Source organism: Hyperoodon ampullatus (assembly GCF_949752795.1).
Source record: "Hyperoodon ampullatus genome assembly, chromosome: 12".
In the NCBI taxonomy this organism is placed as follows: Eukaryota; Metazoa; Chordata; class Mammalia; order Artiodactyla; family Ziphiidae; genus Hyperoodon; species Hyperoodon ampullatus.
In genome coordinates, this window is record NC_136925.1 from 44,206,206 (window position 1) to 44,229,851 (window position 23,646).

At 41.3% G+C, this 23,646-nt stretch overlaps 1 protein-coding gene across 1 annotated transcript; it reads left to right on the top strand.

Annotated features, from left to right (window-relative positions):
* Positions 1 to 1,440: 1,440 nt before the first annotated feature.
* On the top strand, positions 1,441 to 22,067 carry LOC307061539 (coiled-coil domain-containing protein 167-like; the record flags this gene model as incomplete). Its single annotated transcript, XM_079716725.1, has 2 exons — positions 1,441 to 1,482; positions 21,825 to 22,067. 2 exons carry the CDS (start codon positions 1,441 to 1,443, stop codon positions 22,065 to 22,067), a joined length of 285 nt encoding a protein of 94 aa, XP_079572851.1.
* Between the last annotated feature and the right edge of the window lie 1,579 nt (positions 22,068 to 23,646).

Sequence of the window (23,646 nt, forward strand, 5' to 3'; positions counted from 1 at the left end):
ATGCATACATAAATGCATATATATATGTAAATATATATGTGTTTTTGTTGTTAATCATTCAAAGAATACTGATAAAATGAGCAACTGAGCAACCTGAGGTTTAGCAGCAGGGCAACCAGTAAGCTAAAGGTTCTACTTCAGTATAATGGGATGAAGGTAGCAATTGAAATCCCCCTTCAGTAAGTTAGTATTTGGGGCATAACAATGACATGCTTTACTGATAGGTTTTTTGTTTTGTTTTGTTCTAGTTGTGAACGGAGGAAGGGGGTAAGATCAAAAGCTATGTCTTTACTTACTGAGGTCATCAGTGGTAGCTATGAGGATCTCAAATGTTTGGGGACAGTGGCTCTCAGTAACCTGATGTTTCCCTTCATCTCCTCTGCCCAGGCCTGGATTGGACTGACTGATTCTGAAAACATGCTCAGACTAGATGCCCTGCTATGTGACCCCCTCCTGGCTCTCAGTGAATTTAAACAGGGTTGGTGTTATGGGCCTCACTCTAACATCAAGACAGAAGTTTACCAGGAAGCTTTGTACTCTTATACTTGAAATAAGGCCAGCTGAGGAGTGTAAGGCTTTACTAGGGCTGTTATTAAATTTTGGGAAAAAATGCAAGCTTCCAATTCAGTCTCTCTTATTAAATATAAATCCAATCCCTCTTTCAAGATAAGACTCTTTGCTTCGCATTCAAAGTCAAAATGGTAACCCCAGAAGAGGGACAACAGCAATGGGTCGTGGTTAGAGATTGTTCTGATGCAATAGTCTCTCCCTATTTGCTAAGTGAAGATTTTCTCTGTACAAAAAAGGATTATACGGGAGTTGAGGAAGATGGCGGAAGGGTAAGATGCAGAGATCACCTTCCTCCCCACAGATACATCAGAAATACATCTACACATGGAACTGCTCCTATAGAACACCCACTGGATGCTGGCAGAAGACCTCAGACCTCCCAAAAGGTTCAGAATGTTTCCCAAATGTTAGGTCATCAAATAAAACAATGCCATAAAAGAAAAAAGGATTATACTAGGATTGATGGGTTGATTCATTCATTCATCAGGAAATACTGAGCACTGATAGCATTTCCAGTTATTCTACTAGGTTTATAGGGGATCCCAGAAAAGATCCTTAAAGAGTTTTAGCCCTTGGAAAACTGATGATGTGATTAGAGAATCATGAAACAATCAGAGAACACCACCTCATTCATGATAATGTATGAATAACTGTTGGGAAAAGAAAATGAAGGAGATGGTCAGGTATGTGGGCTCGATGGGAATGCTGTTTGGTGGTATGTAGTATACGATTTGCTGAGGAGGCTGTAGGAGGTCCTCCCAAAAGGGAGAGAGAAAAGCAGCATTCACCCAACACACAGCCCACAAATATTTATGGAACGTGACTTAGGTTTTAGATTCTGTACCGGGTGCCCCAGAGATAGTGGCCAACATGGGAGGCTATAGTCTCATGGAGAAGACGGAAACTAAACCGGTAAATGTAGGATTCACATGTACCTACAAATTGTAATAACAGAGGAAAAGTACAGGATGCAGTGAGAAAGAATACAGGAGGAAGCTACTTCCGTCCTTCCTGAAGAAGTGACATTTGGGCTTATGCCTGGAGCACAAGGACCAAGGAGGGCTGGAGGAGGGCAAGGTGGGTTTCAGCCAGACTAACCAGTGTGTGCAAAAGTACTGCGCAGGGAAAAAGCTTGGCTAGTTTGAGAAGCGAAGGAAGGTTGGTGTGGTTGGACACAGGGATTTAGCGGAGAAGAGAGGGCTAAGAGCAAAAGCAAAGAAGAGGCAATAAGAAAGGTCTTTGTAGGGACTGGGTGAGGGTGGGGTTCTAGCTTAGCATGGCCTGCCTTGTGTGTAGATAAAATGGGGAAGAAAAGAGGGAGAGAAAAGAAGGTTTGTTGAGACCGACTGTGGCAAGGACATTATCCAGGTGATATTTCAGGAAATTGTCAGAAAAATCCTACTAGGAAGATACAGTTATTTCCATTTCAAAAACAGGTAAAGTGAAGCTCAGATAATTTTCTCTAACTTGCCTGCGATCACACAACTTGCAGGTAATGTGGAGGCAAAGACAGTAACTTATGTAGCATGACTCAGGGCTTCACTGAAAGAATCAATCTTCTCTTATCTCTGGGTCGATGTCTGAAGTCCTCAGAGCCACCTACCTTCAGCACAGGGCTCTGATCCCTGCTGAAATGCAAATACTGCAGCAAGATGTGGAACAGGGTGGCAGAAAGAAACCTGTGTTCAAGTCCCCTATTGAAATTCTCCCCTTAGTGATCTTGCAGTGGCTGTTTAGATTCTCGGAACCGTTTTTCCTTCTCTATAAAATGGGGACAATCTTTAACTTCCCCACTCCATAGGGCTATAACGAGAATGAAGTAAGAGTTCTACAAGTGACATCACTACACAAAGGCTTATTAATATGCCAGGCTAACATAAGGGATTATGTGTCATTATATCTTAGTGTAAATGAATTTAATGTGTGCTCGCAAACAGTATGAGAGAGCAAAAGCTAGGATGTGGTTGAAGAGGGCCAGCTACAAATGGAGAGATGGGAAAAGCAAAGGTAAAAATGTGCTTGCCCGTGGCCTCAATGAGGGTCACCGGCCTCATACAGAGGAGCAACTTGGAGGGAGGCTGGGGGTCACCTGGCCTCCTCTACTACCTAAATGTAGCACCCACGCTCCTCATTCAAAACTATACCGCATGGTGCTTAGTCTGCTTTCACCAGCTCCCTGATCCACCTGTCTGTCTGCAGCTACAGCTCAGCCATTCTTCAAGGTCTGGGCCATGTCCCAGTTCCTCTAGGAAGGGCTCTCCAGCTGATGCCCTAGTCCATGGTCCACTCCCTCCTCTCCTGAATTCTTGTTCTTGTAGTTAGAACCACAGTTAGGAGTCCAGTGTTCAGAAGTGTTGCATTAGCGTTAGCTGCTGCCTTCTGCGTGTTCCATCACACCTCCTAGCAATGGGCTAAGCCCGCTGACTGACTGAGAAATCCGAGAAGACTAACTGAAAGGCAGTCTGCCTGGAATCTGTCTGCTTTGCTCCACAGGCTGGTGGTTCCCCATGTTGAATTTGCAGAGTCCTTAGAAAACACACACTTGCCCCCCCCACTCAGAGATTCCAACTCAACAGGTCTGTATTAATCTTGTGTCTGTATTTTTACAGTGGAGGGAATGACGCACAAAACTCCAAATCGTTTTCTATTATCTTTTTTCTCTTTGGTCCCCACGGTCAGTAAACTCTCCTTAATTTCTTCTCTCCTTGTCCTGTCCAGGCACTTAGTGCCTCCCTTGTTTCTTAACACTTGGGTGTGTCTCTGTGTTCATTTCCTATGGTCCAGACAGTCTGATTAATCTTTCTAACACAACTTATTTTGTCCGTCATCTGTTTTCAGCTGTTCACTAGATCAAGTCCAATCTCTTCCCCTTGCCAGCCCAGGCCCTTCCTTCTGAGGTCCCAGCTTGGGCAGTTGGCTTCCTCCCTCTTATTACTCACCAACACCAGCCCCATGCCTGTCAGGTCGGCCTCTTCATGGCTCCCCATAGCCCTACGCTCTCACCTCTATGCTCTTGTCAGTTTCCTCACTGGCCTGGAATGTCTTTCCTATGTCTCCTCCTTTAATACTCCCAGATTCCACTGATATCTTCCTGGGGAGGGTGGTCCTGGTGGAGGTGGAATTTGGGGGGGAAAAATCCCAACACTCTTTCCGTTGGTAAGTAGTAATGGGTCAGGTCCCTTGTGTAGATAATTATGGGACCAAAGGGTCATAGCTGGGTTTAGGGATAAAACTTGGGAGACATTTACCTGCATGGGGTGAGTGAAGCTATGAAGCCATCTCACAGCTGAACTCTGCTTGAGTGAGCAGGCAGGAAAGAGACGAAAAAAGCGATTAAGGGGGCTTCCCTGGTGGCGCAGTGGTGGGGAATCTGCCTGCTAATGCAGGGGACACGGGTTCGAGCCCTGGTCTGGGAGGATCCCACATGCCGCGGAGCGACTGGGCCCGTGAGCCACAGCTACTGAGCCTGCGTGGCTGGAGCCTGTGCTCCGCAACAGGAGAGGCCGCGACAGCGAGAGGTCCGCGCACTGCGATGAAGAGTGGCCCCCGCTCGCCGCAACTAGAGAAAGCCCTCGCACAGAAACGAAGACCCAACACAGCCAAAAATAAATAAAGTAATTAATAAACTCCTACCCCCAACATCTTCTTTAAAAAAAAAAAAAAAAAGCGACTAAGGATGTGAAGGCTGCTGGGGAAGTAGCCCAAGATTTAGGAGAATATCATGGCACAGTTCTCCAGTTCTCTATTGCAATGCACATATCATCCGGTAAACATTAGATTATTAAACCTGACTGAATATGGGGTCATTACTTCTTGTACTGCCACTGAATGTCGCTCAGTCTCGAAGACTCCAATGCTCCACCCACAGACTCTTCCTTTGTGAGGAGCCCCGTTATCACCATGAAGGTTTTCCTCTGTGGGATAAGTTGCTGCTGCCAGCCCAGCTTCTTTACGTCTGAGATGACTTAAATACGCCCACTGGGGTTTTCTCTCTTTGGGAGTCCTGATTTCTCCAGCCTTTTGTTTGCAGGGCTGGCCTAGCTCTTTACACTGCCTCGTCCACTAATGGAAGGTCCATTATGCCCTCCAAAGCATCTTTTTGCCCACTATGACACTGAGGAAAACTAAGATTTCTTTTATTTATTTGAGACCTCAACTAATATGAATAAGTTGTACAGGGTGAAGTACAAAGACCATTGGATTGGGAGTCAAAGCCCTTGAGTCACATTTTTGTTTAGTTTTGTAACTGAAAGTTTCTGAGTTTTGGTATCCTCACCTGTAAAATGAAGATAATAATGTCTGTCTCACAGGGGTGTTATGACAGGAGCCTTGAGTAAGATACTGTGGGATAGAACTTGACATTTGGGCACTTCACAAAAATGAAGCAGAATTAGTATCTTCGGGAGGGTAATACTTTAACAAGAAAAGAATAAAATAAACGCAGTTCTCATTAATAGTGTAACTGGATTGCAAAACACTAAGTCCACTTTTATATAAATAACTTTCAGTGGAAATTCCTGTTAAACATTAAAATGCTAACACACTATAATTGCTGTTCACAGCAAGATGGCACAATTACAAACAAACAAACAGTTAACACTTATCTTAAGTCGAAACCTCTCGGAAGTTTTGAGAAGTGAGGGGGGCCAAGGTTGCAGTTTCTGGTGAGGCTCTCTAGGACACAGGAAGTGAAATCTCATCCTGCTTTGTAATCACTCAGACCATGTGCTGAGAGATAGTATTAGAGCAGCCGCAGAATAAACCTTGCTCAAGGAAAACCAAAGGTGGACTTCCCTGGTGGCACAGTGGTTAAGAATCCACCTGCCAATGCAGGGGACACAGGTTCGAGCCCTGGTCCAGGAAGATCCCACATGCCGTGGAGCAACTAAGCCCGTGCGCCACAGCTACTGAGCCCACGTGCCACAGCTACTGAACCCACGTGCCACAACTACTGAAGCCCGTGCGCCTAGAGCCCGTGTTCCGCAACGAGAAGCCACCGCAGTGAGAAGCCCGTGCACCACAACAAAGAGTAGCCCCCTCTTGCCGCAGCTAGAGAAAGCCCACATGCAGCAACGAAGACCCATGCAGCCAAAAGTAAATAAATAAATTTATTTAAAAAAAAAAAAGGAAAACCAAACGTACTTGGCAAATTTAACATTCAAGATGCCTCTTTGGTTTTCTATGACATCACAAAGTGCTCAAGCATCTGCCACAATGGAGTCTTAAAAGCTGGGAGTTGCAGGTCTTGGTCTAGGAGTACAAGTCACAGAGAAGCCATACCATCTAATCCTTACAGACAATGCTATTAAATTGGGGAGAAGGTTAACTGCTTCTCCAACCCCAAAGTCCCTTCCCTTTAGCTATGCCAGCTTTAACGGATAGTTTAATAATCTTTCATCAGAGCAGTCATACTGGTAATAGGCAATTTATGTAAAATTAAAGGTTTAAAAATTTTATTATTTCTTTTTATTAAAAAAAAGTTAAAGACCTACAGTGACATTTAAGCCCTCCTTTATCTCCAGTTTTTAATCTCCCAGTCTCTTTCATTTTGTGTGCCAAGAACAGCACAATTATAGTTTCTCCAGACTATGAAAGCTTTAATAGACACGGTATCTTAGCTGAACAAAGCCGAGTATCTAAATAACAGAGTATGTGGCCAGAAACGACAAATTGTACAGACATCTGGCTGTTTCTCCAAAGCAGCACTAAGTAAAGAAAGAAATGATTCCCAAGCTGACACAAAGAAATAAGGGAATTCAAAAATAATAATAATAAAGATATGTTCAAGTGCTCTTCAAAGGCTTGTAGACACGGTTGCTGCAAGCCCCTGGTACCAGTAAAAATGATAACAGAAACAACATCAGCAAAGTTCATTAAAAACAACTGAACTTATATAGCAGAATTATTCCAAGGAAATCACAACAGTCTATTGAGTATTAGCTCATTTATCCTGGGCAACAGCCTTATGGGGTGGACAGGAACCACATTTATTGAGCCCTAGTCTCTCTGTCACTTTCTTTCACATTTATTATCTCACATAATACAAAAGACCTGTGAGGTATTATGTTTTATTATTTTTTCTGATGGAAACTGAAGAGCAGAGAGATGAACAGATTATTTACCCAAGGGCATGTGGCTGGTAAATGCAGGAGGATTTAAATTCAGAATTATCTGACCCCAAAGAACATGGCCCCTTGATTGCAATGTCACTCCCCGAGCTTTGGATGCTCACCTGAGAGGGGCTTTTTTTTTTTTTTAAATTTTTGATTAAATTTTTCTTTCAGTTTTATTGAGATGTAATTGACATAGAGCACGGTATAAGTTTAAGGTGTACAGCAGAATGATTTCACTTACATGCATCATGAAATGATTATCACAGCAATTTTAGCGAACATCCTTCATCTCACACAGATACAAAGAAAAAGAAAAAAATCTTTTTCCTTGTTATGAGAACTCCTAACAACTTTTATATATAATGTAGAACAGTATTAATGATATTTATCATGTTGTACATTACACCCCTAGTACTTATTTATAAGTGGAAGTTTGTACCTTTTGACTACCTTCATACAATTCCCACCTACTACACCCAACCCCTGCTTCTGGTAACCATAATCTGATCTCTTTTTCTATGAGTTTGTGTATTTGTTTTTTGAAGTACAATTGACCTACAACACTATGTCGTTCCTAATGCATAACGTAGTGATTTGATATTTCTACACATTTAGAAATGATCACCACTGGGAGACTCTTAATAAATACTTGCTTATTGACTGATGCGAGCAGACAAAGCCACTTCAACTCTCCTCAAATTTCCTTCCATTGAACCTTGCAGTAGAAGATGAGGAGGTGAAAAGAAAGAGTAAAAGAGGGAAACATTTTTATGGGGGGTAAATAAAAAGGGCTATTTGGGTGGTTTGAACCTAATATAAGGAAGGGAAAATATTAATAAGTAATAATAATGATAATGAAAATAATAATGAAAGGTAATGTCTTTATAGGTTATAATGTATTTTTCATATTCACTATACTGCTTATGATTAAAACCAACCAGAATCATGGGTACCCCACTTGTTTTCCCCAAAATTCAAGAACTGACTCTCCTTTTGAAAGATTTTTTGGTAGAGGATCAAAATAACATAGGTTTTGACTGCCACTTGATTCAGATTCTTATGTCCTGATCTCTGTAAGATCTTGGTTAAATCCATTTATTGCCTTTTCATTATCACCCTGTCTCATCTTACCTCCCCCCAGCTCTTCTCCTCAGTATCTCAATGAATGGCTTCCCATCTGCTGACGGGGTTGCCCAACCCAGAAACCTTGGAACCCAATCATCCTTGGCTCCACCCTGCCAGTAAAATTCTATCTCCAAAGTACTGTTAGACTCTACCTAGTTCTCTGCACTGTCATTTGTGAGTGCCTTGGTTCAGGCCACACTCTCTTTCCCTCAGATTTTATGGGCTCCTAACTGGCCTCCCCACTGTTAGTTTTGTTTTTGCCTCAGTTTATTCTCCACACTGATGACAGAGTGGTCTTTCCAAACAGAAATTTGATCCTGTTGCCTTCAGGCTTAATACTCTTTAATGGGACCCTATTATCCACAGGGTTTTAAAAGGCCATTTACTTCTTTCCACCGCAATTCCTCATTACCACCACCCCTCCCCCAGCACGTTCCTGTACAAACTTCAGTAGACAGAACAACTTGCAGTTCTTTTGAATAGGTCATGGTCAGTTTTGCATCAGGGCCTTTCTATTGATACATAAAGTTTCCAGAGCCTAAAAACAATAACTCTGTGCCTCATCTATCCGGTCTGGGGCAACAATAGATGGTGTCCCAGTAGGATACTAATAGCCCGCCCCAAAGAACTTCTGTGAGTAGAAAATGAGCATGTAAAGTAATTAGAACACTGTTTGACACATCGTAATACTTAATAAACATTAGCCACATCTACTAATGCTGACTTCTCTCCAGGCCTTGGATTAATTCCTATCTTTTAGATTTTAGGTTCCTTGGGAAAGTCTTTCTTTATCACATAAGGTTGGCTTACATGTTCCTTCTATGTGTCAGCACAGCATCATTTAATTCTACTGAAACAAAATTGTAATTGCCTGTGTACTGTGTGTCCCTCTAACTAGAATGTAACTGCCATGAGATTATGGACTGCACCGTGTTCGTTATTGTATCACGAGCATTTAGGGTCTCATACTCAGTAAATAATTGCTGAATAATTGAATCAGCTAGATGAAATGAACTTTGACTATCCTAATAGCTATGGTATCTGGATACCACATCTCTTTAAGCAGGTAAAAATACTTTACCTTTGTTTAGTACTTTGCAGGTTTACAGAGTGCTATATGTGTATAATAACCTCATTAATATATAACCTCATTTCCCCACCCTTTTTCTTTTTTAAAGATTTTTTTTTAATGTGGACCATTTTTTTAAAAAAGTCTTTATTGAGTTTGTTACAATATTGCTTCTGTTTTATGTGGTTTTTTTTTTGGCTGGGAGACATGTGGGATCTTAGCTCCCCGACCAGGGATTGTACCCGTACCCCCGCATTAGAAGACGAAGTCTCAATCACTGGACCGCCAGGGATGTCCCTCCCCACCTTTGTATTTTGAAAAATTTGAATGATTACATATCCTTCATCTAGATTTACTGACTGTTAAAATTTGACATCTTTGCTTTATCTTTCTCTATATAAACATATATTATTTTTACCAAACCATTTAAGAATAAGTAGCAGATTATCAACATTTCAGTGTGTTAGAAGACCCGCACCTGATCCCCACAAAGTCCTGTGATATAAGTGGGGCAGTGGGCACTCTTGAGGCCTAGAAAAATGAAATGACCTGCTCAAAGCCTCAAACTATTAAACCTGGAGTTGCTAACTGCTAGTTTCAAGCTTTTTACATTGTGCAACTCTGCCTCCCTACTAAGTTCATTTAACGTTGAAAATGTTATAGAGTTTATTGGTAGAAATAGATATATCACTCATCTTCTCTTAAACATTCAACTTGTAAATTCTGATGAGTTAGGTATCAAAAAAAAAAAAACCTTTGGAAAAGTGGCTAAGGAGAAAATATTCTCAGGAGATTTCTTTTACTGCCTGCTATTTGCTTTTCTCAATTCTCTCTCTCTTTTTTTTTTTTTTTTTTTTGCGGTACGCGGGCCTCTCACTGTTGTGGCCTCTCCCGTCGCGGAGCACAGGCTCCGGATGCGCAGGCTCAGCGGCTATGGCTCACGGGCCCAGCCGCTCCGCGGCATGTGGGATCTTCCCAGACCGGGGCAGGAACCCGTGTCCCCTGCATCAGCAGGCGGACTCTCAACCACTGCGCCACCAGGGAAGCCCTCAATTCTTTTAAAGAAAGTAAAATGGAAAAAACTCTTTCTATACAACGTGAATAATGGCAGCATCTGATGACGCCCATCTATCGGAGGGCTGGAGCTGGCTCGTACTTTGCAAGCTAGTTCTTAAAGCCATGATTAAGAACTACATTACAGACATTCACAATGAAAGAAGTTAAAAAACAAAGGCAATAAATATTGAAAACTCATTATTTCCTTATTTTCATACTACATTTTACTATTATCTATGCTCCTGAAGTTAGGTCTATTGTGTTGTACGCTGGAGATAATATTGTGCCTCTCTTCCTAATTCCACACTTAGTGAATTCATGTGGGTAGTTTAAAATTGGCCACGGAGGGAGGATTTATACAACTGATATTGACAAACACTACAAAACATCCCCCCTCCCCAAGAGCAGGTTGTGAAGTATTTACCAGCACACTACTAACCATGTCTCATTCATTTTTTCTTTTATGGATTCATTAATCACATCTTTCCTGAGTGCCCACTGAGTGTGTAGTGTGCTGCCACGTGCCATCAGGGAAAAGGACAGTGTACCTGTCTGTCACCTCCTCTTCCCTCTTTAGCCTCCTCCTCCATTCTCCTCCCTTTCTAAGGAGACTATATTCATTTTTTTTTTATTGGAGTATGATTGCTTTACAATGTTGTGCTAGTTTATGCTGTGTAACGAAGTGAATCAGCTATATGTATACACATATCCCCTCCCTCCTGGACCTCCAACCACCCCCCATCCCACCCATCTGGGTCATCACAGAGCGCCAAGCTGAGCTCCTGTGCTGTACCGCAGGCTCCCACTAGCTATCTATTGTACACATGGTGGTGTATCCATGACAAACCTGATCTCCCAATTCATCCCACCCTCCCCTTGCCCTCTGTGTCCACATGTCCATCCTCTATGTCTACGTCTCTATTCCTGCCCTCCACATAGGTTCATCTGTACCATTTTTCTAGATTCCACATTTATGCGTTAATATACGATATTTGTTTTTCTCTTTCTGGCTTACTTCACCCTGTATGACAGACTCTAGGTCCATTCACATCTCTACAAATGACCCAATTTCATTCCTTTCTGAGTAATGTTCCATTGTATATATGTACCACGTCTTCTTTCTCCATTCATCTGTCTATAGACACTTAGGTTGCTTCCATATCCTGGCTATGGTAAATAGAGCTGCAATGAACACTGGGGTGCATGTGTGAGAAAATATTTGCAAATGAAGCAACCGACAAAGGATTAATCTCCAAAATATACAAACAGCTCATGGAGCTCAATATCTAAAAAACAAACACCCAATTAAAAAATGGGTGGAAGACCTAAATAGACATTTCACCAAAGAAGACATACAGATGGTCAAGAGGCACATGAAAAGATGCTCAACATCACTAATCATTAGAGAAATGCAAATCAAAACCACAGTGAGGGGCTTCCCTGGTGGCGCAGTGGTTGAGAGTCCGCCTGCCGATGCAGGGGACGCGGGTTCGTGCCCCAGTCTGGGAAGATCCCACATGCCGTGGAGCGGCTGGGCCCGTGAGCCATGGCCGCTGAGCCTGCGCGTCCGGAGCCTGTGCTCCGCAACGGGAGAGGCCACAACAGTGAGAGGCCCGCGTATCGCAAAAAAAACAAAAAACAAACAAAAAAACCCCACAGTGAGGTATCACCTCACACCAGTCAGAATGGGCATCATCAAAAAAATCTACAAACAATATATGCTGAAGAGGGTGTGGAGAAAAGGGAACCTTCTTGCACTGTGGGTGGGAATGTAAATTGATACAGCCACTATGGAGAACAGTATGGAGGTTCCTTAAAAAACTAAAAATAGAACTACCATATGACCCAGGAATCCCACTACTGAGAAAACCATAATTCAAAAGAGACTATATTCACTTCTGAGGCCCTTGTAATCCCTTTCTTTCTATTTTCACTTTTCTAGGTCTTTGTCCTCAGCTTTCTGTGCCTGCTTCCAGTTTCTCCCTGCATCCCGCCGCTATGTTCTTTAAATAACAGAACTTAAAGAGAAAGAATGCAGTGCTGTTATTCTTAGCATTGATAGCAAAAGAAAAGTACAGCTACATGTCTTAGAAAAATCTTTTGAGTAGTTAATAAATCTGTAAAATAATTTATAATTAGTTTGTATGCCAAATGATTCTAAAAGTCTCCTTCTTGGGCAGGTTAACATTTTCTTAAATTGCAGTATTATTAATGTACTTCAAAGCATTCCTCTTTTTATTACCATAGACACCTTTTTTTTCAGAATCTCAGATCTTCCTTTCAGGGCCAGAAGGGCTCCACCAAATTCTGTTCTCAAGATAACTACCTATGTTACCATTCATCAACAAATGTTTACTGAGCGCTGCTGCCATGTTTACTGCAGATGCCGGGAATGATGTGGGCAACAAGGGACACAGATCCTGCTTCATTACTCTCTTCATCTTCCAGCATTCAAGGTCAACTCTTGTTAAAAGTGTAAGGAAACTGCCTCTTCCCTTAAACACAGAGCCCAGATCCTCTTAGACTGGCAGCGAAGGAAGACTCCTCCCAAGGGTGGGGTCTGCTGGACCTCCGAGTCTCATCTCCTGGCCCTAAGATCCACTTCCCCTGTGGAGGGTCCTTGCCTCCTACCCAAGTATCCACAGTCAGACCACTCTCCAAAAGGCACTAGTCTTCCTTTCAAAGACTCCTCTCTTCAAAACCCCCTGCAAATGAAGACTTTTCTGGGGATGTTTAGACCAGAATTTGTCAAGGGAACAACTTGCTGCCTGACAGGGCTAGCTGTTGGCCACGTGACCTGTGTATTTGCATGGGGCTCTGTGTTCAGAAGGGCTGAATGCTTGGTTTAAGGTTCTGCTGTCACTGCCTTGAAATTCTTAATAATTTCTGAACAAGGAGCCCATTTTCATTTTGGAGTGGGTCCCACAAATTACATGTACAGTCCTGCTGCCAGACCCTCCAGCCTTCAGAGAATGGATTACTTGTGTATAGGTTGTGGGCCTTCACAGTGGCGCCTCCTTTTTCCAGACGCTTGGCTTTAAGACAGGTGCTGTCTTAACCCCATTACGTAGGAACACAGTCCTCCATATCTTCTTACAGCACTGGGATTCCACTCCCCTTCATTTCTCCCTCTAAGTTCTGTGGTCTTCCCTGAGGCCCATCTCTTCCTTGGGTACCCAACCCTGGGAATGGTGTCTGCTTTCAGAAGCATGGTAGCTATCCATAAAGCCTTACAGTCCTAAGTACAATATCCCTAAAAGAGCATGGGCCACGCAAGGATAATGTGGTCACACACACACACACACACACACACACACACACACACACTCCAGCAGAGGGGATCCCCTACCATAGATCTGTGGGGGAAATCCTCTGAGGTGAAGAGGGCAGTATCAGCATCCCTATCATGCAAATAAGAAAACGCAGAGACCCAAGGACTGCAGAATCTGCTCCTATTATATAGCAGAAAACTGTCTCCCGCCTCTCTGTTCCCTTTAAAGTAAAACAAAACAGGAAGCTCAAACTTTGTTACTCACCTGCTCTGTGACTTTGGGTAAATCATTTACCCTCCCTGGTCTGATTTTTCCTCCCAAGAAACAAACGGTTTGGAAGGGATGAGTTTAACAATCCCCTCTGGGTCTAAACTTCTCTTACACTAAGGAATTCCATCAGATTAGCACTAAATGAGTGTTCTTACAAGGAGAGATTAATGTGTAAGGAAGTAAAGACAATTGCAGTGGGGGGGAAATTAGTGCCTGAGGTGAATCTCAATTGTTAAGTGCTTATAAGCCCCCAGTTGTAAAGAGTCTGGAACTCTTTCAAGATGGCTGCCTCACATTCCACTGCCTATTACTGTGAAAAGCAATTCTCTCATTCAAAGCCATGAAATTTCTTTGAAAAGACACCGACACTTAAGAAAGAGTCTACTGATGAGCTTTCAATCTGCCCGGACGTCAGGGAGCCCACAGGAATCACATTCTGAAAAAATTAACCAAGGGCAGCCGAGGAAAAGTGTCACAAAGAATTCTCTTTTCTTCTATTATAATGATCACATAAGAGAGCTGTAAGGGGAAAGAAACAAATGAAAAGGGTACAAGAACAAGGGCACGGGAAGTGGTGTTCTGCATGTGTCAGGTCGAATGTGAAGAGACGGGTGTAGATTAAGAGGAAAATGGACACCACTTGTTAGCAGATTAAGCAGAAAATGTATCCATCAGGATGCTCATAATTGCTCTATCAAATGGCTAAGGAAGCTATTTAGTTCTTTGTTTCTTCAGTTAACCATGAAGGGTCAATGTTAGACATGAAAAGAAAAAAGTTGGTAAATTATATAGAACGGTGGAGTTTATTACTGCTCCGTGCTGAGGGGTTATCCTGGGAGTTACTGCAGGAGCAGCTTTGAGCAAATTCCAAATTTTCAAATGGGTTCTCCATTTCTTTCCTCCATTCAGCTTCTGATATCGTGCATACATAATTTCTCACAGCTACCGTTATTGCGTTAGCTTGAGTAGTCCTCTGGCTCTCTGCAGGAGGATACTCATTTTGCATTTGTAATTACTAAACTTAAAAGGAATCAGTTAATTCTGTTTCTGTTTCAGGGTCTCATTTACTAGAATGATGTCTTAAGGAAAGAGATAGGAACTGAATTTTATTTTGGCATGAAATCCAATTAGTCTTAATCTCAGTATCTCGTTGGTATATGTAACTAATGTTTGTAGAGAAGAAGGGTATGTTTTTTCCCTCCTAAAGTTTCTTTTCACTTCATTAAATATTTACTGGAGTTTAGTAAATTTGTCCTGCTGATAAGTTCAGAAACAGAATCTCTCCTTCTCTAATCTTGTGTTTACATAGAAAAGTGTGAGTTGGAGAGGTGACAATTATACAGGTAATTAAGTTAAGATATGTGGTCCAAACAGATCATTCCAGTAATTTAGGCTCATGCAGTTAAAGAGCTCAAGTTAACTGGATAAGCTCCTCCCTCTGCCTTGTATAGCTGGTAAATTTTATAGAAATATCAGTTTTACTTGTCATACTCAGTAATAGTTGAGTATATTTATTTTAAAATCAAGTATAGTGGGCTGCCCTGGTGGCGCAGTGGTTGAGAGTCCGCCTGCCAATGCAGGGGACACGGGTTCGTGCCCCGGTCCGGGAAGATCCCACATGCCGCGGAGCGGCTGGGCCCGTGAGCCATGGCCGCTGAGCCTGCACGTCTGGAGCCTGTGGTCCTCAACGGGAGAGGCCACAACAGTGAGAGGCCCGCGTACCGCAAAAAAAAAAAGTTAATTAATTAAAAAAAAATCAAGTATAGTATTAACTACCAGATAGGAAGTCAACTTTTAAATCTAATTTCCTGTCTCACAAATTTTGTTTTTGTTTTTGGTGAGGATCAAAGAAATGGTGTATATAAAAAAATACCTTAATGCCACAAATAGATTAAAAGTATAGTGGTACTTTTATCATTAACTTTTATTTCATTGTAGTTTTCATTATCCTCTGTCTGCAGCGACTTTTTCCTCGCCTTTAACCTCTATAACACTAAGTTATATATTTCTTTTATAATTTGAAGATGATGCTGATTTTAACATTAAAGCGAAGAATTAAACCATTAGCAGACTGATTGCACAGAAATGTGAATGCACCATGTTCAAATCTCAAAGTTGGACTCAGAAAATTCAACACATTTAACATAAAATTTAAGCGAATTTGTATCAGAACAACCTAAAAACTTTAGAGAAAGATTTCCTATTATCTACTTAATCATCATAAAAAGTTTTCATAAAGCTACTATCTATTTGTGTAGCACTTTGCAGTTTTTAAAGCTCTAGCTTAAACATTGTTTCACTGGAGTTTAACAGCAAAGATATGAGAGACAATATTTTATTCTCTATTCTCTAAATGAGGAAGCCAATGCCTGGTCCAGGTACAGTCCTAGGTCCACTTAGCTAATGACTGGCAGAGTTCAAAATAGAATCTAGCTGTACTGACCGTCAGTATTTGTGGGAAAATTCATCCTCTTTCTATGAAGATTTGGCATTAATTTTAGCACCAGGACTAGATACTCATTCATCAGTGCAAATCTAATCCTTGGGTGCTATATGTTTTGAAAGAGTGCTAAAGTGATTTTTGTCAAAGTATAGCGCTTGGAAGAAAAGAAAGTGGTATAAAGTAATTAACAAGTGTTAATATCCTTTCTGTCTCTCTCTGGTTGGATCATCAGTTCTTCCCAGAAAAATATCCTGATAGGATGACAATACTTTCATCAAGGGTAGAAAAAGAGGACAGAAACCAGTTAATTAAAATAATTCCTGAGAATAACAATCATTATGCCAATTACAAATTTGGCACATTAACTCCAATCACTTTCTCCCAGCTACTATGTACATTTTGGGTCAGGATATTCATTCTAGTGTGATCCCTCAGCACCTCCTAGGTTAGGCATTATTGTTGTTATTACTGTTTTACAAAACATTGCTTATTTAGATTTATCTGCATTTATCAATATCATCCAAAATTCCATTATCTGAGGCCGTTGAGGTTTTTTGTTTTACTCATAGTGTCTTATTTCCTTGTTTGTTCCGTGATTCTTCATTCTGGGTTGTTCGTTTTCCAATGAACTTTATTTAACCCAGGAAGCCTGTTTTGTTTTGTTTTTTAAAATAAAATCAGTTTAATAAATCAATTAAAAATATATGCAGTACACGTGCAACTGTCAGACACCTAAGTTTGCTTTCAAGTTTTCTCCATTATTAGGAATAATGCAATACATATCCTTGTATGTCTTCTACTACAAACAGCCACTATCTGATTCAAACACAAACTGAGTAGTAAGATCATCATGTCGTAAAAAGCATGACTTTTTTTTTTTTTGGAGTATAGTTGATTTACAATGTTGTGTTAATTTCTGCTGTACAGCAAAGTGAATCAGTTATACGTGTACATAGATCCACTCTTTTTTAGATTTCCTTCCCATTTAGCAGGAAGCCTGCGTTTAAGTTGAGTCTTTCAAAGGAGTTATAGATTTGCTTCTGCCCGTTGCCTGAGGGCATGCTCCTCTGGGATAATGCTTGAGGTTTTTTGGACAACATCTGTAGCATGAATTAGAACACCAAACTCAAGGGAGGACCTATTTGTGATTATGAATCCTCAGGGAATTTTGTCTTCTCACTGTGCCAAAATTGATTTCCTTGTGGAATATTAGGGTTTATTTCTAATTCATTCTTACAATAACAGTATAGTCTTCTAGAATACTACTTTTATGAGTGTTTCTTATTAGATTCCTTGCACTGACCAGTTCCCGTGCTTTTTCTCAAAGCTAAGCCCACATAACCATCAAAGTGCAAGCTAAAGGATTCTAGGATTTGGCAGAAGTTCTCGGAGTAATATTCTCTTGGGAACTTTCTAATCATTCCTCATTTTATTTCATTTTTGGGCTCCACTGATTCCCTCCTTTCAAGTAGCCTCATAGATATAGTTATATACTTATAGAGATGGACATATAGTTTAGTTACTTCACCATACATTTTAGTTATTTCAGTAGTGAGTGTGATACAGGGTACTTATTTGACCACACTGCCAGAAATGAAAGTCTCCTTTATTTTATTCGTTTCCCCTTAGACTCATATAAATTTCTTGCCCATCTGTTTAATCAGTCACTCAGCAAGGACGAAATTTGTCCTTTTATAGACAAATTTTGTGTCTTTGTTTCATCTTGTAAAGTGGCTTATTTCAATTTACAAGGAAAAAATGAAATGGTTCCATTTGAAATGTATTCTGATATGATATAGTAAGGGCACAGTAGGTGGGGAAGAATTCCTCATTTCCTCCATGACCTTTGCCCCTGGTGTTCCTCCTGTGATTATGTTATGTTACAGAGCAAAATGATTTTGCAGATTGTAATTAAGGTTGCTAAACAGTTGACCTAAAAATAAGGAGATCACCCAGGCGGGCCTAATCTGATCAGAGGAGCTCTTTAAAAGCAGGGAGGGCTTCCCTGGTGGCGCAGTGGTTGAGAGTCCGCCTCCCGATGCAGGGGACACGGGTTCGTGCCCCGGTCTGGGAAGATCCCACATGCCGCGGAGCGGCTAGGCCCGTGAGCCATGGCTGCTGGGCCTGCGCGTCCAGAGCCTGTGCTCCGCAACGGGAGAGGCCACAGCAGTGAGAAGCCCACGTAGTGCAAAAAAAAAAAAAAAAAAGCAGGGAGTTTTCTCCAGCTGGTAGCAAAAGGGATGGTTAGAGAGATTCCAAGCAAGAGAAGGATCTGATGTGCTGTTGAGAGCTTAAGGTACAAGGACTTGGAGAACAACTTCTGGGAAGTGAGAGCAACCTCTGGCCAGCAACCAGAAAGAACACAGGGACCTCATTCCTACAACCACAAGGAACTAGATTCTGTCAACCACGAATGAACTTGGAAGTAGATCCTTCCCCAGACTCTCTAGATAAGAGCCCAGTCAAACTGATGGCTTGATTTCAGCCTTGTGAGATTCTCCAGAGAGAATCCTGTTGAGCCCACCTGGACTTCTGACCTACAGAACTGTGAGTTACTAAATCGGTATTAAGTTGCGATGCTGGCAAGTCATTTGTTATGCAGCATTAGAAAACCAATACAGACATATTTCCCCATCATCTGTAGCTTAAAGAAAACAAAAAAGCAGGAGTGATTTCTTTCTTCTCTTAGAATACTGAGTACCAAACAGGGAAGGCTTGCCTTCAAGAGACACATTGTACCCCTGACAATGCCAGCTCTATGCTCAAACTTTGAACAGAGAGGATGATGCAACTGAGTTTGCTATTGGCAAGAAAAGGTCAATTTAGTGAAATGTCAGATACTTTTCAGTGAAAAGGCAGATCATTATATCTGACACTAAGTCAGTACTCCGAGTTATAACGTACAAACTACTGTCTTCATATTACTCCCTCGGAAGCCGACCCCTCTGCATCTTTTTCTCAAGCTAAAGCCATGTTCCCTAACGCCTACCTCTGGAAGTGGGCTTCTTTCCCTGATGATGCACCAGGCCTCTGCAGCAAAGTGGAACACTGTTCATTTAACTAGCTGTTGACATTCCTTCACCCCGATTTCTCCTTAATCACCTTTCCAGCTTCCTTTCATATGATATGTCCATACAGACCCTAAATTTGGCAAATATTTAGTTTCCAAAATATGCCAGATACTTTGCTAATTTCCTTCATGCCTTTCCTTCTACTCATGATGTCCTTTCTTTATGTCCACTTGTAGAAACTGTCCTTATTCTTCAATATTCAGCTCTGAGCTCACTTCCTCCAAGAACCTTTTCTAGATTCTTCCAGGCAGAATTGTACACTCCCTCTTCTGTGTTTCCGAAGTGTTCAAAATCAGGTTTTGCTCTCTGTTGTGTAAAAGCCTGCTTTGCCCATGATGTTGTTAAGTTACATTAAGAACAACTGTTCAGGGGCTTCCCTGGTGGCACAGTGGTTGAGAGTCCGCCTGCCGATGCAGGGGACACGGGTTCGTGCCCTGGTCCGGGAAGATCCCACATGCCGCGGAGCGGCTGGGCCCGTGAGCCATGGCCGCTGAGCCTGCGTGTCCGGAGCCTGTGCTCCGCAACGGGAGAGGCCACGTCAGTGAGAGGCCCGCATATCGGAAAAAAAAAAAAAAAAAAAAAAAGAGCAACTGTTCATATAAATACATTTATAAACATATACATACATATATATATATATTTATAAACTCCTCAAAGCCTGGCACAGTTCATTAGTAGATGTTTGTGGAAATGAGGTTCCAATCTAGTGAGATAAGCAAGATAATCAGGTGATGCAACACTGTTTTCCTTTTCCTTTAACTATGTGAACTGGCATATTGCTCATTACTTTCTCTTTCAATTGGATTGTGCAGACTTGGCATTTCTCCCAAACTTCTATAATACATGAATCAACCACCAGAGTCCATCCTCAATTATTTCAAAGCCAGGTTATTTCCACATCATCTCCCTGTCTTGTGTCCATAATATCCTCCCTGTGACCATAATATCCTCACAATCTGATACATGTCTACATACTAAAACGTCATTCAGCTGTCTAAAAATTGTTTTTACTGAACCACTCTCTACCTCAAAACCCAGCAATGTCTGTCCATAGCCTAGAGTTGCTTTGTCCAATACTGTAGTCACTGGTCACTAGCCAGTAGCACATTGCTGCAAGTGTTAAATACCCACAGATTTTAAAGACATAGTATGAAAAAAGGAATGTAAAATATTTCATTAAAATGTTTTGTATTGATTATATTGACTATATGTTGAAATGAAATGATACATTGCCTACACTGGGTAAAAGAAAATATATCACTAAAATTAATTCACTTGTTTCTTTTTACCTTTTTAAATGAGGCCACTTAAGTCTTAAAATTATGTATATGGCTTGCATTATTCGCTACAGACAGTGCTAGCCAAAGGCATAAAGTCCCAACACCAGCATTTGGCATCGTGATTCACACTTGACCTCAATCTCCTTTAACGGCCTCATCTTTCATGTCTCACACATGAAATGTCCATATGGTCAGTACTTTTTCACATATCCTGTTCTTAGTCTTTTCCTCTGCCCATACTATTTCTTGTATGACCTTCTCTTCTTCCACTTTGCTTCAAAATCGTATCCCTTCTTCCAGGCTCATTTTAGCACCACTGCCTAAAAGAAATCTTTTCTGATCCCATCAAGTGAAAGGATTTTTTTTTTTTTCTAAAGAAAGGATTCTGACATGTAATTATTTGTGAATATCTTTTGTCTCTTCTATTACAAAGTACTTAGAGGGTAAGGACTGTTTAATATATCTGCACATGCCACCACAAATAGCGAAGTGACTCCCCTCAAAGACTCTCAAGGTGTGATGCATAAATGAATGGAGGAATGCTATTTAGGAAATAAGTTATAGACGTGCATATGTGTATACATTATAGACATTGTAATGTCTCTCTATACATATTCATAAATATTATTTTATAATTTAATGAATAGGAAAGATCAGCATGAAGACTCCCTGAGTCTTTGGAGGAGAATATAGGATGAAACTCTGCAGAGAGGAAAAAAAAGACATTAGAACTGAAAGGGACTGGAGAGAGCATCATGCCCATTTCCCCCTTCTTACAGATGCAGGAGTTCCAGATGGAGAATCTGAGTGATCCCTGCTAGGGATGCGTGAAGTATACTGCTATATCTTTTGTGCTCAGTACAGGACCTGACACTTAGAGGTCAATAAACATTGGTCCAATGAATGAATGAATGAATAACAATGCAATGCACACCTAGGGAACTGAAACTAGACGACATAGCTCCTGATTCGCAGGGTAGTAAGACTTTCACTCTGCCATGTAGAAAGGGGCAGGAAAGTTGGGAAGCAATGTTTAAAGTATTCTTATTAGCCAACTTTGGCGTTATTCATTCAACAGTTTTTCTGGCAATGGCATTTAGGCATATGTGGTTATACAAGAGTAAATTACACTTCCCCTCCTGTTCAGGTGACCCTCTCCAAGTTGGTTAGGGTTTATTTATCTTGCTGCCCTTTATCTGGGCAGAAGAGTATGTGCTTTCGGTAACTTTCAAAATAGCAGTGATGGATTTCATTGATTCCCCCATTCTTTCTTGTTCTGGTCCCTTCTGTACCCTTATCTGTTGCTTGATATTTTACAGAGCATTTCTCCCACATATATTACATCATAAAATCCTCAAAGCAAAGTCACTAGGTATTATGAGCACCTCCACTTAGAAATGTGATACTCAGGGAAGTGAACTAAGACTGGTCAAACATCATACAGCTAAGACGGGTCAGAGCTGGATGGATCTTCTATATTATTTCCAAATAACTATACTTGCTTCCTCCATTATTTCCCATTATCACTGTGAAGAAGAGTACACATTCATTATAGCTGGGGCAAGAGGTATTATCTGTGGCCAGTGGACAGAAGAAAGCCGTCGGTCAACCTCATGGGGCGGAGCTGAGCTCAGAGGCCAGGAGGTCTCTGGAGAAGGAGAAAAGCAGCCTGATGAACAAAGCCTCCAACTATGAGAAGGAGCTGCAGTTGCTTCGGCAGGAGAACCGGAAGAACATGCTGCTGTCTGTGGCCATCTCCCTCCTTCTGACCCTCATCTACGCCTACTGGACCCTGTGAGCCTGAGATTTCTCCGGTCAGCACAGGCTTCCCCTCAGCTCCGTGGTCACGGCCAAGGAGGCCCTTCAAGCCTCAAGAGGACCAAGGTACAGGGGCCATTTCTCCCTGACCCAGACATCGGAGCAGGGCTTCCTGTCAGCTCAGCCCCTCTCGCCTCCCATTGCTGCTGTGGGGCTTGAGTCTCCAGAAGGGCTTCGTGCTGGCTTAGCCCAAGGGAAAGGCAATAAAGACTACCCTGGCTGAAAAAAAAAAAATCACCAGCTAATTTCTTATTTTTCAGAATATTCTCTTCAAAACACGATTTTTGGGGTTTAGTATGTGTGGAAAGAAAATAGCTTTTCTTTTTTCAATAGTTTTATGCAATATAACAACAACTAGAACCATTGCTAAATGGCTCCCCAAAACTTCATATGGGGTGTACTCTTGCTCCATTTCTGAAACTCCAGTGATGAGGAGACAGCAATTGACATTTTCTTGGGAACTCTGTACAGGTGGATTCCCCCCACCCCCTGCTAAAGATTAGGGGACTTATGAAAGCTTGAAGATTTTGAAATGAGGTTTAGGCTTAATGATTTTTTTTAAAGAAGTTGAAAAGAATGCAGGGTATGATTTTAAATAGGATAGATAAGTAGAACAAAATTCATAAATCTTAGTTGAGGTAGTTTACACAGGAGATCTATTCATCTCACACATTTTCCATCTGTATAAGGCAATTTGCTTGTTATTTAGATGGGACTGACACAATTTGACAATCTGGTTTATTAGCATACTTTGTAACTAATTCTATGTAAAATGCCAGCAGTATTTTTCCCACCTCTTATTTTAGCAAGGGGAATTTTTCTGAAGCTGTAAATGAATGTCCCCAAAGTTCTCTCCCTCCCCTCTTTTCTTCCTCTCTACTCTTACCTTGAACATACTAATGAAAGCAAAATTTAGAACATCAAATATTACTGAAAGCCACGCATCAAATAGTACACCAAATATTACTGGTCACGCATATCATTGTGGGTATGCCACCCTCTTAGCTTTAGGAAGCTTGAGTAACTGTCTACTATCCCCTTACGTTACCACCCTGCTCCTCCCATCGCCCCCGCTTCCCTTTTGGGTGTGATGGGTAGACTGAAAAAAGTGCCACTGAAATAAAAGGAAGCAGTTCCAAAATATGTGGACTTGCATTATGAAATCCTTGTGTTTAAAAGTAGGGTTTCTTAACAGAAAGAACCTATGAAATCAACAAGAAGAAAATCATAATGAAGTCATCTTGCTAATTAACTTGGACGGAACTAACACTGCTGCAGCTAAAACTCACAACAAAACTGCCTTCTTAGCGGAATTTTGTTGAATCATAATCTCCTGTTTCTTTGGTATCCACATGTCTAGCTATTTCAAGAATGTTTATATCAAACTTTCAATGTAAATGCTAATACTGAGTTATTTAGGAGAAATAAGTGACAAATACTTTCCGTGTGTGTGTGTGGGGGGGGGGGAAGTATCACTTTCATTTCAGGGGGCCTAATTATAACACTACTTTCTATTTTAGTCTTTACTTATTCTTCAGTTCTTCCAGGATTGGGTAGTT